This window comes from Grammomys surdaster, unplaced genomic scaffold (genome assembly GCF_004785775.1).
Source record: "Grammomys surdaster isolate TR1022 unplaced genomic scaffold, NIH_TR_1.0 126086, whole genome shotgun sequence".
In the NCBI taxonomy this organism is placed as follows: Eukaryota; Metazoa; Chordata; class Mammalia; order Rodentia; family Muridae; genus Grammomys; species Grammomys surdaster.
In genome coordinates, this window is record NW_021620894.1 from 2,807,914 (window position 1) to 2,821,047 (window position 13,134).

At 37.9% G+C, this 13,134-nt stretch overlaps 1 protein-coding gene and 1 pseudogene across 1 annotated transcript; one reads left to right on the top strand and one right to left on the bottom strand.

The window, feature by feature from the left end:
* LOC114611112 lies at positions 1–1,249 on the bottom strand (annotated as a pseudogene).
* Positions 1,250–6,713: 5,464 nt separating this feature from the next.
* Positions 6,714–7,649, top strand: LOC114611258 (olfactory receptor 10G7). Its single transcript, XM_028755909.1, has one exon. The coding sequence runs from the start codon at positions 6,714–6,716 to the stop codon at positions 7,647–7,649; it is 936 nt and encodes a 311-aa protein (XP_028611742.1).
* Positions 7,650–13,134: the final 5,485 nt, after the last annotated feature.

The window sequence follows — 13,134 nt, forward strand, 5'->3', positions numbered from 1 at the left end:
TTAACTGCTATATAATAGTATATTTTCAGACAATATCACGTTATGCGTACTCTTAGATGATGGTAAAACAACTGTCTGTGCTAGACAGATGTCTGCACATGCCGGGGACAACACCACAGAAACGTCAGAGAAGAAGTGTAAGGATGTTCCTGTATACAATGTCACCCAGGCAAGTGCTAGCTGTGAAGCATGTACACACCCTTGTGGCTCATGATGACCGTGTATCTCACAGGATAACAAATAACCACAATGTACTCATAGGCCATCACTGTATACAGGAAGCACTCAGTGTCCATACCCCTCTCTTTCTCGTGAGTTGGGGGAGACTCCCTACTGGAACAGAGACCATACCAGCCATCACAACTTCATGTAGGTATGCCTTGGTCAGGCATCTTCCACCTTGCAGGTACCCCACAACAGTATCCCCAATCTCCCCTCCCCTCATTATCTTCCTCTATCAGCCTCAAATGGAGATTCCCTGATGCGTCAGAAGCCTCGATCTCAGGTAGAGACCTCATGCTCTACAGAAGACTATGTTGGTCACCAGAAGTCCAGCCTCCAAATTGAGTAGAGACTCCCTGCTCAACAACAAACCTCATGGGCCAGAAGCCCAGGAAGGAAATAGAAACTAAGACACAAACCCAGAAATCAGCACCTAGATGTATAATCACCCAAACACAGATGCTTAAACACCAGCATAAAAAAAAAAAAAACATAGTCAACGAGAGCCGAGATAATATATATCACCAATAGAGCCCAGCTATCCTATTACAGTAATCTCTGAATATTCCATCACAGATGAAACATACAAGAAAGACCTTAAAGATAATAGAGGTGTATTAAAGGGAAGTGAATTGATCCCTTATAGAAATCAATGGAAAAAGACAAACAAAAAAAAATGGAGGATATGAATAAATCCTGTAAAGAAAGCCAAGAAAAAACAAACAATCGAAGGAAATCAGCAAGGTAGAAAGAAGAGATGCGGCTCTGTAAGAGACGGTACAGGTCTGCCTCATTAGGGGGAGCATCATCTTGAGGGAAAACATGTCAAACACTTCCAAGTATCCTGGGAAAAAATACATGGAGGTGTAAAGGTTGAAGAAGCCAGGAGGGTGAGGAAGATGAGCAGGTTCCCCAGCAAGGTGAAGACGTAGAAGACCAGGAACAGGACAAACAGCATGCTCTCTAGTCCTTCACTGTTGGAAATTCCCAGCAGGATGAACTCTGTCACAGAGGAGTAGTTCCTCATGCTTATGATACAGGCAGCCCTGGAGAAGAGAAGCAAAGGCATCCATGAGCAACTGCTTCCAGTCCAAGGCATTCCTATCTAAAGCAATAGATGCAAACAAAATAAATCCAATGAGGGAAAGGGACCAGGGATGAATCCGTGCTTGACTTCAGATACTGTGTCACATTCAGCTTCAGTTTCCTCAAGCAATAAGCTAGATGGAAGAGTAGTTTGTAGTTGGTTAATATGTTACATTAACCTCCTCTCACAACAAATCAAGTTCCTCTAAATCTGGCTTATTAGTAATGATGATCACTACTTAGTTTTCATGTCTATTTTTAGTCACGTGACAACTAAATTTCAATATCAGATAACTAAGTTTATTCATAGTTTAGCAGGTACTCGGAAATAGGAATTTGAACCTAACCAGAAATTATACATATATAAGTTAAATATCATTATCAACATATTTTATTACTTTTCACAATATTCTCTTCATTCTCCACCATTTATATTTAATAGAAAAGTGTGCAACTCGTCAAGTTTTATTTATAATTATTTATTATAATTTAATAGTATGTTTATTTGTATATGAATTAAAATGTGTAATTTTTTAATTATATTTATAATCCTCTCAAAGAGGTATCAAAAGAGAATGGAGTTCAGGAGGAGAGCTGTTCACAGGGATAGAAGTGCCTTTGACACACCAGACATTCTATCCTGAGGTTTAATTTAGAAGCTGTAGAACTCTTTAATTATGAATTGCTGTAACATTAATGTTACTTAAATGTAGTAAGCAATATAAGTACTAAACAATCCTAAAGACTAATCTGAATTATGATTTCCTTTGTGTTAAATTGTTTTATTTTTCTACATTCCAAATGTTCCTCACTTCCCAGTCCCCGCTCCAAGAGTTCTTCACCCCATCCCCCTCCCCTTTGCCTCTGAGAGAGTGCTCCCCCGACCTCTACCTTCCCACTCCCCACCCTCCCTCCACTTCCCATTCCCCCCTACCCACTGACCCCTGTCTCATTCCCCCTCCCTCTGATCCCTCTTGCCTGAGGCATCAAGTCTCTACTGGATTAAACACGTCATCTCCCACTGAGGCTAGACAAAACAGTCTTCTGCTACATATATGCGGGGGGGGGGGGCGTGCATAGACCAGCTCATGTATGCTCTTTGGTTGGTGTCTTAGTCTCTGGAGTTAGTTGATACTGTTGGTCTTCCTATAGGGTTGCCATCCCCTTCATCTCCTTTACTTCTGATCCCCAATTTCTTCTCAAGTTTTTGACACATTTTATCTTGATTCTCGATGTGGTATCACAATATAGAACTGACTTTCCTTTTCTGTAGTCATAGTTGTCTACATGAAAAAAAAATGATAAATCTATTCATGCTGTGGTATAAATTGTTACCTATCACTTTCTGCTTTGTTAAACTTTGACCCAGATAATAGCTTTTGCCCTGGATAATAGTCTCGGTAAGTACAATAACTGGCAAGACTGAAGAAGTGAAGGAAGCAGAAACCTGAATCCCATCCCTATCCACAGAATAGCTGTAGTAATGGAGTGGATTCCCTTAAGTGATGCAGTCTCAGTAGTCAACTAAACCTCCTGCATATAAGACAGAAATAAGGGAGGTAATCCAACAGGAATTGTAAAGCACAGCCAACTCTGTTTTTTGGAGAAACTCCATTTTGTGTAAGATCAAGGGCTAAACTCCAATTCCAGGAAGAAAATCACAGAGTTCTCCTGAGCCAGCATCCTATGGCAACCCACCCTCTTAGGAACAGCCAGTCAGGCTACAATAGCAGGGACAAGGTACATATAAATAATATAAGACATCCTGCAGAGAATAGATAACTTAGCCATCCTGTTCGTCGGGTGGTTTTGGTCCCATGTTCACTTCCCTCAGATTACTCCAGAAATACAGATTTTAAAATATTAACCTGCTGACCCATAGGAAAATGTAACCAAGTTTGCTGTAACCACAATAAAAACCCTGAACCCCTAGACTCAGGGTCAGACCCCGACCTGCTGTGATGGTGAGAGTCTGAGAGACCTTGCTTTCAAGCTCATAATAGAGACACTTATGTGTTTTACGTCAGAATTGTCTCCTCAGTGGTCTATGGGTACCTGCAACTTGTGCCTAACAGGAATAAATGTTGCAGATGGGACCACTACAAAGTTAGAAATGACCACATTTGTTTCAAGGTATTTTCTGAATTTGGTGTTCAGGGTTCTCATACAGAGAACAGGTAAACAGCATGGCCATCTTAGTAAAAGAAATATGATGCAATATCTGTAGTCAGTGAGTTTATATAAACTGTAGGATAAAATGCTGATATAAGAAATCTATTGTCTTTCTATGCATTTAAAATTACCACTTAAAATATCAAGTCAGGAAATGCTTAATAATAAATCTGAGAAGATTAGCTTTGCCTGAGCACTGAAATTACATGCATTGTTGAGGGTTATAAACAATATATGTGGTATCCATGAGTCAGACATAGTACTTATAAAATGTCAGCTCTCCCGTAACGACTCTGTATGTTCAATGTAACGCTAACTAAAACATAAACAGACCTGCTTGTTAAAAATTAAAATGTTGACTCAAAAATAACATGAAAGTGCAAATAACATTGAAGAGCAAAGTTGCTGCTTTAAAGAAATGACAAGTCAAGGAATATCACTAGGACAGCAAATCTGGGGATGAATATGGTTACTAAATACATGCAAATGGAGTCCTGCCCTTCTCTAGGCATTTGCAGAGCATCAGAAGAGGACACCATCACATGAGGATGGTTGGGGCTATGGGGCGTTATCTTCTATAAAGTCTACAAGTGAAGAGTTATATTTAATTTCAACTTGTTGTTACTATTATGATTGTGTATGTACGATGTGTGTGAGAATGTGCACATGTCACTGTAGGGGTCAGAGGACAATTTTAGAGGGTAATTCTTTCCACCTTTATGTGGGTCCCAGTAAGATCCAACTTAGGTCACCAAGGGTGTTCAGTAAGCACATTAATCTACTGGCCATCTTGCCTGCCTGAGTGCAGAATTCTTGATACTCACCATTAGGAAGAGCCTAAATAATGGATAATTCTTTTCTTATTACAAAAATATCAAAGTCACCCAATGCCATCTTTGAGGTCTTCTTAATAGAAAACCTATACTAACCAGGTTATACATTTCTCAGGAGACTAGGGTCCCAAAATTGTGCATTTCATAAAGTGCCAATGAAATAAGTTAGGTAGAACTAAATTGCCAACGGTGCTTAAAATAAACATTCTCAAAAAGTGTGATAGTTTCACATAGATCAAATACGTCCTAATTTAATTGTACACCCAATGTTAAAACATCGAGTTTTGTGATAGGTTAACTGTCAGAAATGTTCATCTAAGGGACTTCCAGTATTCAAACCAGCTGTACAAAGAGGAATATTACCCATCTAATGGTGCTGGCATTACTTTTAGCAAAGTGTAGGCTTTGGCTTGCTTTTTATTTTCATGAGGACTCTATCCCCAGTAGCTAAGACATGTATTAATTCCAGAAGAAAATATCTTTAGTGCCATTAATTCATGTGAAAATAAAACAGCAAAAGCACCTTCACAGAAAACACAAACGTATTTTAAATTTAAAGAAGGAACAAAGGCAGGAGTCTCAGAGAAATCTCAGAGCTAGAAACTGTGAGGCAGCATCCATCCCTGGACAGAAGCTTACAAGCCTGCAATGCCCTGGAGGGCAGGAGCTTAATTAACAAGATGAGTCTCTAGGAGGGAATACAATCAAATGTCTCTGGAGCACAGAAAGGTTAAAGAGTCATCAGAGAGACTCCGAGTGTCTAAGGAGAATTTCCCCTAAGGGCATGAAAGCTCACTTTTTAAATCAGAGAAGAAGTCCAGGAGAGGTGTTGATCATTCCCTGCAAAAGTCTGGAAGCTAGACTTTGATGGTTAATCATTACATTTTGGCAAAATAAAAAGGACAAACAAAGATAGCCCATCAAAGCAGAACCAGCTTGCACACATGGATTTGGCTAGAATTCTCAAGATTTATAATAATGTTGAAATTTTCTTACCAATGAGGAATCTAAAGCCAAATTCTTATCTCTTGACCTGTCAACCCCAATCCTAAACTCTGGTTCAAAAAGTTCTTGCTTTTATATTTTCTTTCTTCTGTGTTTTTTAGTCATGAGGGGGAAGAATGGTTACTGCTCATCAAGGAGACAAAGGTTCTTTAAAGTTTAATGTCTGTCTAGTGATCCAAGCAGACCTCCATAACTGGTAAGTAGCCAAAATTGTCTAAACTCAGTACTTCGTTCCTGACTGATCACACAGAAAATTCTACAATGTATTCAGGTGGAACTCTTAGATTCTTCTGGGATTTTCTTTAAGTCAGTTTCCATTGCTGTAGTTTTGAATTAGCTAACACTGTGTTTTAATAAAAGTCTATTATTTAATGCATCAATCAATTAAGTACTTCCTCTGTACACCATAGCATTTCACCACTGAGCATCCAACCCAACTCCAGCTGACTTCAACACAGGAAAAGACTATTTCTGATACAAAGGCAAGTGTAAAAACTGCAGAGGTGTCCTAAATGCTGGGCAAATGATGCTCCTTTTAACTGCTTTAGTCTAGATTTCTGGCCAGATTTCCATTTAGGTTGTGTTACTTTTCACTACTAATTTACATTTAAGTATATTATTTATTTGACACCCAGTCTTCTCTTCGAAAAAAAAAAAACATTCATTCTTGTCTCAGAAATAATAAACATCTTACCAACAAATAAAAATAATTTCAGACTATATATACAGTTTGTCTAGATTTCAAAGCATCTTGTATTGCTGTATTTCATTCAGACCTGATTGAGTCAAAGATGAGTCAATATTTAGTTCTCCTTACAATTTAAACACAATTTTTCAAGAACATCTCAAAATGCAGATTTCATTTGATCATCCTTTCATAGAGTGAACGCTAACTCAAAGCCATGGAATCATAGTAAGAAATCAAGTACATGTTCTCTCTCCATTACTGTGGTGGTCTCCAGTGCTTCATATGACCAGAAATCAAAGGGAAAAAACGAATGATTAGATATGTGTGTCTGTGTGTCTGTGTGTGTGTGTGTGTGTGTGTGTGTGTGTGTGTGTGTGTGTGTGTGAGTGTACAGGCACATGATAAAAGAAAAGAGAGAAGGCTTTTTGAATGGAGGCTAGTACTGGGAGAAAGTCATTAGCACTAGTTATTATTTGAACATATTTTCTCTAATTCTAAAAAGCAAAGAATACTCAATTTACTCCTCTTGTCAAAAGTCAACCATTTCATATGAATTTAGCATTCTTTTCTTTTGGCTAGTAGGAGTGCAAATGTAATAAGAAAGCAGCCACACCTTTGGACTGCAGTGTCTATACAGTATATATAAAATAATTCTATTTTGTATTCTCCATCAGTGGAAATTCAATGGCCATAATGCATATGGAGAAATGTCGAACATTAGCAGAGTGACCACGTTCTTCCTCTCAGGTATTCCCCACGCAGCAGTCCTGGACACAATGCTCTTTGGACTCTTCCTTGTGATTTATATTCTTACTGTGTTGGGAAACCTTCTCATCCTGGTGGTGATCAGGGTAGATTCCCACCTCCACACACCCATGTACTACTTCCTCACCAACCTCTCCTTTATTGATATGTGGTTCTCCACAGTCACAGTGCCCAAAATGCTGATGAGTTTGGTGTCGCCAGAAGGCGGGGCTATCTCGTTCCACAGCTGTGTGGCACAGTTCTACTCCTTCCACTTCCTGGGTAGCACCGAGTGTTTCCTCTACACAGTCATGTCCTATGATCGCTACCTGGCCATCAGTTACCCACTCAGGTACAGCAGCATGATGAGCAGGAGAATATGTGCCCTCCTGGCAGCAGGAACCTGGCTCACTGGTTCCCTGCACTCTACTATCCAGACTACACTGACCTTCCATTTGCCCTACTGTGGACCCAACCAGATCCAGCATTATTTCTGTGATGCACCTCCCATCCTCAAGCTGGCCTGCGCAGACACCTCAGCCAATGAGATGGTCATCTTTGTGAACATTGGGGTAGTGGCTTCAGGCTGCTTTCTTCTGATTTCACTGTCCTATGTGTCCATCGTCGGATCCATCCTGAGGATCCGCACTTCAGAGGGACGACACAGAGCTTTCCAGACCTGTGCCTCACACTGCATCGTGGTCCTCTGTTTCTTCGGCCCTGGTCTCTTCATCTACCTGAGGCCAGGCTCCAGGGATGCTGTGGACGGAATTGTGGCCGTTTTCTACACTGTACTGACACCCCTACTGAATCCCGTTGTGTACACCCTGAGGAACAAGGAGGTGAAGAAGGCGCTGTTGAAAATAAAATGTGGGTCTGTGTTTACCCAGGATAAATAATCAATTAAGGATAAATGTGCTTAACATCTTCAACATCTCTGTTTAAACTGTGAGACTTTCAACAGGCGATTCCAATTTCTAGTCCTAATTTTTAATGAAGTGACTGATAATGTTTTCATTCCTTGTTACTTGTAAGATTCCCAAAGAAAATACCCTGTAAACCTGTCTCAGCAGAAAGACCATACTCCTACCTTGCTTTTGTGTTCTGAGGGATACGTCAGAAGAACAACTTAATTTTACTACCTTTCAAACATTTTCCAAAATTTGCAATCCAGTGTGATATTCTTGCCGTATGTTTTCTCAATTGAATTAAGACCTTCAGGAATGTCCTTTTTTGTATTTTTAAACATTTTAAAATAAAAATTGTATATAATAAGTCACTAAATGACATAGTATGCTTATGAGGAAATAGACATTTTAGAAAACACTCAACAAAACAGTTTATTCCCCTATCTGTCTTTATTTCCTTTCATGAGCTAAAATTATATGGGTCTTTACTTTTCTAATGCTTTGAAAACCAAGGCATTGAGCTGGAGAGATGGCTCAGTGGTTAAGAGCACTGGCTGCTCTTCTAGAGGTCCTGAGTTCAATTCCCAGCAACCACATGGTGGCTCATAATCATCTGTAATGGAATCTGGTGCCCTCTTCTGGTGTGTCTGAAGACAGCTACAGTGTACTCATATACATAAATAAATGAATAAATCTTTAAAAAAAAAAAAAAGAAAAAAAGAAAACCAAGGCATTTGAGATTTGAGAGTAAATATATGTCCATGAATGTGACTTGTATGCTTCCCTATTGGTTTCTGATCATAACTATCCACTGTCCTTCTGTGAAAAATTCCTAACATTGTGTTCAAATTCAAAGTGTCATCTCAGAAATTTTTAATTTTATTCTATAAGAAAGTAGAACAGACATTAAGTATAAAAAAATAAAACAAATATCCTCAGCCCAAAAAAATCAAAAGTATTCATTAATTTTATTCTCTACCTTATAGAAATTCACAGATTCTCATATAATTATGCTATTTCCACAAGCCACATTTGTTTTGACTTAAAGTGTACTTTGATACTTTCTAGGAGGTAAAATATGCACAATAAACCCCACAATCAGTTCTCCAGATAGATAGAAAGACAGATAGATAGATAGATAGATAGATAGATAGATAGATAGATAGATAGATAGATGTTAAAAGTGTGAATTATTTTTTGAAAAATGTTTCATTTACATGTCACATACATCCTCTTAAGTCACTCCTTCTAACAGATGAGGAAGGCAGAACTGGAAAACTAATATAGCATGTACCCAGACTTCTAATATTTGTTGGTACTGTATTTCAAAGATGCTTGAGAAGGACCATCCTACTGTGCTAGCTTGCCATCGCTTCCTTGAGTAAGCTGTGACACTGTGCTAAGAAGAAATATCCTACTAACTGTGGTAGCATAGCACACATCCATCATACCATAGTGACCTGTAATGACAAGGGCCAGTTATATAACTCTTCTCATTTTGCAAAGTCAAAAGCAAATGTGCAGAAGTACTTAAACACTGAGCTGACACTGACTCTAATTCAAATGTCTACCATCACACTGGTATTTATTTGTTTGTTGTGTGTTTATTTGTTGTGAGATAACATCTCACTATGTGGCCCAAGTTGCTTTGAACTTTGGTTTTTCCTGCTTCGGTCTGTAAGTTATAGCTGTGTACAACCAGAATGTTCCCAGTGATAACTATGACTTAATATATAACACTCTCTTTGAAAATGTCCCCCTAATTTACCAGGAAGGGGATAAGACTTGTTTTTGTTTTATCAATGCTTCCCACTGTATAAAAAATGCTTAGTCACACTGTAAATTTCATAGTTAACCTCTTACAACTGCCCAACTAGAACCTCCTTCTGGTTGACTTACGGGGCCAAGCAACCTTGGCCTTCTGATCAGTTGATGCAAGTCCCTGTCAACTTATGTATCTTGTCTGGACATTGAGGTTATAAAGGAATAAAAAGAAATGTAGAATGCTTTGGTTTGGGTCTCTGGAGACCCATTTTTCTCTCATTAGAGTTGAAAGAGTCAAACAGAATATAATTTGACATACAAGTCAAAAGCTCTGTGAATTTAAGGCACATCCAAAAATTTCATATATGGCATATGAAATTTTCATTAAAAGCCACATAGTGGACTTCTGCTTGTGTTGTTTATATATGTAAAACGTCACCTTTCCTGGATGTGGGTGACTGACTGACTCATCTTTGCAGGATGCTACGGGTTTACAATGCCATCTCACACGGGCTTCATAACTCTCTAAATTCCCACTCTGGAGCTCTGGAGTGTACCTTAAAGTTCTATGTCTTCTATGCCTGAATTTAGATGTCGCTTAGTTAAAATAAATGAAGAAATTGCTGCATTGATTAATTACTGAGAAAATGGGGCTAAATACAAGTGTCTGCACTGGGATTATTATTAGTTACCTTATCCTTTAAGGATTTGAATCCCTACGTGTTATCCAGTTACTGTTTATAATTTTAAATTCAATTTTTCATCTGCTCAGAACATACAGTTTCAAAGATTCTATCATACATGTTATAAGTATTCCCATACTATATTTTAGAAATGCAGGTTAGCATGGAAATGATATTCCTGCCCACGGGCCTCTGAGGACACTTTTTGTAGTCTGGTGCTTCAAGAGGTGTTAATTTGAAGAAAACAAAAATCCAAGGGAATAGAACAAAATATAGTGTAATGTGGTTAAAGATTTTCTAAAGTTTCAACATTGCATATGTGGAGTACAAACTTCAGCTGCTGTGTGGCTTTTATTTTTAACTTCATTCTAATAATTATTCTTTAAAAACAATACTGATAGCTCTTTAGAGCATTAATACGGACACACATATTTGCAAAATTAAGTTACCCCAATACCGTAAAGGAATTATAAATTTTAAAAGTCAGTCCTTTTGTCATTCAGAGCTGTTACTAGTGGGTCACGCCCTCTCCCATCCCTCAACGCCTCGTCTTTATTGTCTTTATCCTTTATCTGTTTTGAATGGCATGAAGATGTCTCATCTAAAGATGGACGTAGACAGATATTCTGAGTTTCGAGTTATATTTTCTTGAGCCAGTAAATGTCAAGAGAAAATTAAATTACTCTGTATACAAATCATATACACGGCAAAGATCATATTCACATATGTAACAATGACTAGTCAAAAACAGGTGCTTTCTTAAGTCAGTGATTACTGTTATTCACTGATATTTCCCTGACATGCAAAAAAAGTAACCTGGAAGTTGTCTAAAACAATATAGTATAAAATATACTACTACTGATTTTGGTTCCAGACAGTGTGAGATCAAAGCTTGACTCTATTCCTTTCCCATTAGGACCATCTAGAGATCAGTACTTATCAGAATTCTTAAGATAACCCAGGTACAGTATATAGTATATCACGATTTCTATAATGTCTATGTTTTTTTTCTTAAAATATTAATTTGGTATATTTTAACATTACATAAATTTCATTAATAGTTACATTTGTTGCAAAGTTAATAAACACTGGTACATACAAAAAATGGAAATATTTAACTGAACAGAAAAAATGGCTGAATTGTAAATTATGGTGTTACTTGTTGAGCAATTTATCTGTAATTTAAAGAACTTACATTTCTTCCCCTTTAAAAAATACTGTTCAACTGCCAAGAAAAGTGCAAACAGATGACCCTAACCCCAACCAGCAAAAAAGTTTTTATAGAGCCAACAGTCCACAAAAAGAAATGACCATGAACTGAAGGAAATATTTGCAAGCCATCTGTTTTATACAGATTTAATATCCAAAGCAGATTATTCAAAACACATAACAGCATGTGTTTATGAGTAGATAAATATTGTGTGCATGTATAAGAGATGACTCTAAAAAGGTGGGCCAAAGTGCTTGAATACTTTCCAAACGATTTGTATGAATCACTGAGAGATATGCCTTGAACATCATTAATCATCAGGAAAATGTAAATCAGGCCATAGATATGAAATAATAGATACTAACAAAAGTCAAAAATCTATTCCAATACAAGGAGATGGATACAAGGACAGACTTTGCCCAGTCTACTTTCAATGCATTTTAACACATCTTATCTTGTGTCTAGCATTATTTTTCTATTTTTAAAGTTTAACTTTGGGGGGGGGGTTGAAATATCACACAAGAATACTGTATTTACTTCACTTACGCACTTTCTCTCCCCTCCAACTCCTCCTGTGCCCCCTTACACTTTCAAATTAATGACCCCTTTTTCATTGTGATTACATGTAAAGAATACATACGTTTTTAATATTTTCCTTTTCTTTTTAATTTTTACATATAAATGTCATTTTAGTGCCGCTCATATGTACATGTTTAAAACTGACCCCTCAAGGCTTGGATAACTTATCAGGAGCTCATCACAGAAAAAAAAAAAAAAAAAAAAAAAACAAAAACAAAATATCCCTCTCCCAGAAAACACTGACTTTCTGTAGCTTTTCACCTAGGGGTAAGTGTTTATGAAAGATATTTGAAAGATATTGCTTAACCAACCACATTGTTGAAATCCATGGTAGCAGCTTCTCTGCCACATCCAGAGGACACTAGTATCTGACTGTTCAGATCACAGCCTCATTAATTTTTAATGGGAAAATTTGAGGTTGAGGTTTTTTTGACTCTGTGTATATTCTGAATATTAATCTTCTATCAAAAATATAGCTGGCAATGATTCTCTATCACTCTTTGGTATCATTGTCATTCAGTTGATTGTTTAACAATACAAATGCTTTTTAGCTTTATAATGAACAACTTGTTGAGCCTTGAATAAATGAATCTCTATGCAGAAAGTCTTGTGTAGAGTGTAGCTGTGATGCTTTGATCAGGAATCTGCTTGTGAATGCTGATGGTCCTGTTCCCCAATTGGTTCTTGCTTGATCAATAAAGATGCTAGCTGCCAATGGCTGGGCAGAAGAGACAGGACTTCATCGAGCTTCCTTTGAGGTTCCCTCAAGCAGGCTAGTAGACGCACGAGGAGGAAAGAGATTTGAAGGGATAGAGAGCCACTAGCCATGTGGGATCTTGAGTTGAGTGGCCATTGGCCGCTTCCACAACTGGGTCTGGGGTAGCAGGCATTAGATTAGTAATGCAACTAAGCTGAGGGCAGATTTAGGGTGCTGAGCAAGAAGAAGGTAACTAGGCAACTAAGTTGAGGGGAGACTTAGAGGTTTTGAGCTGGAAGTGAAGGTAAGGGCATGATAGCTGCAGGAGGCTTAGATGGGCCTGGCCATTGACCTAAGAAGCATATTGAAAATAAGCTAATATGTGTATGTTTCATAGCAGATCCAAGAGAACAATGGCAGGGGCAGATAGCATGGTCCACCCAGAGCTTAAAGTGGGATAGTAGAAACTACACGCTACAGTTCTGTTTTACTACCTAAGCATTATATATATATATATATATATATATATATATATATATATAT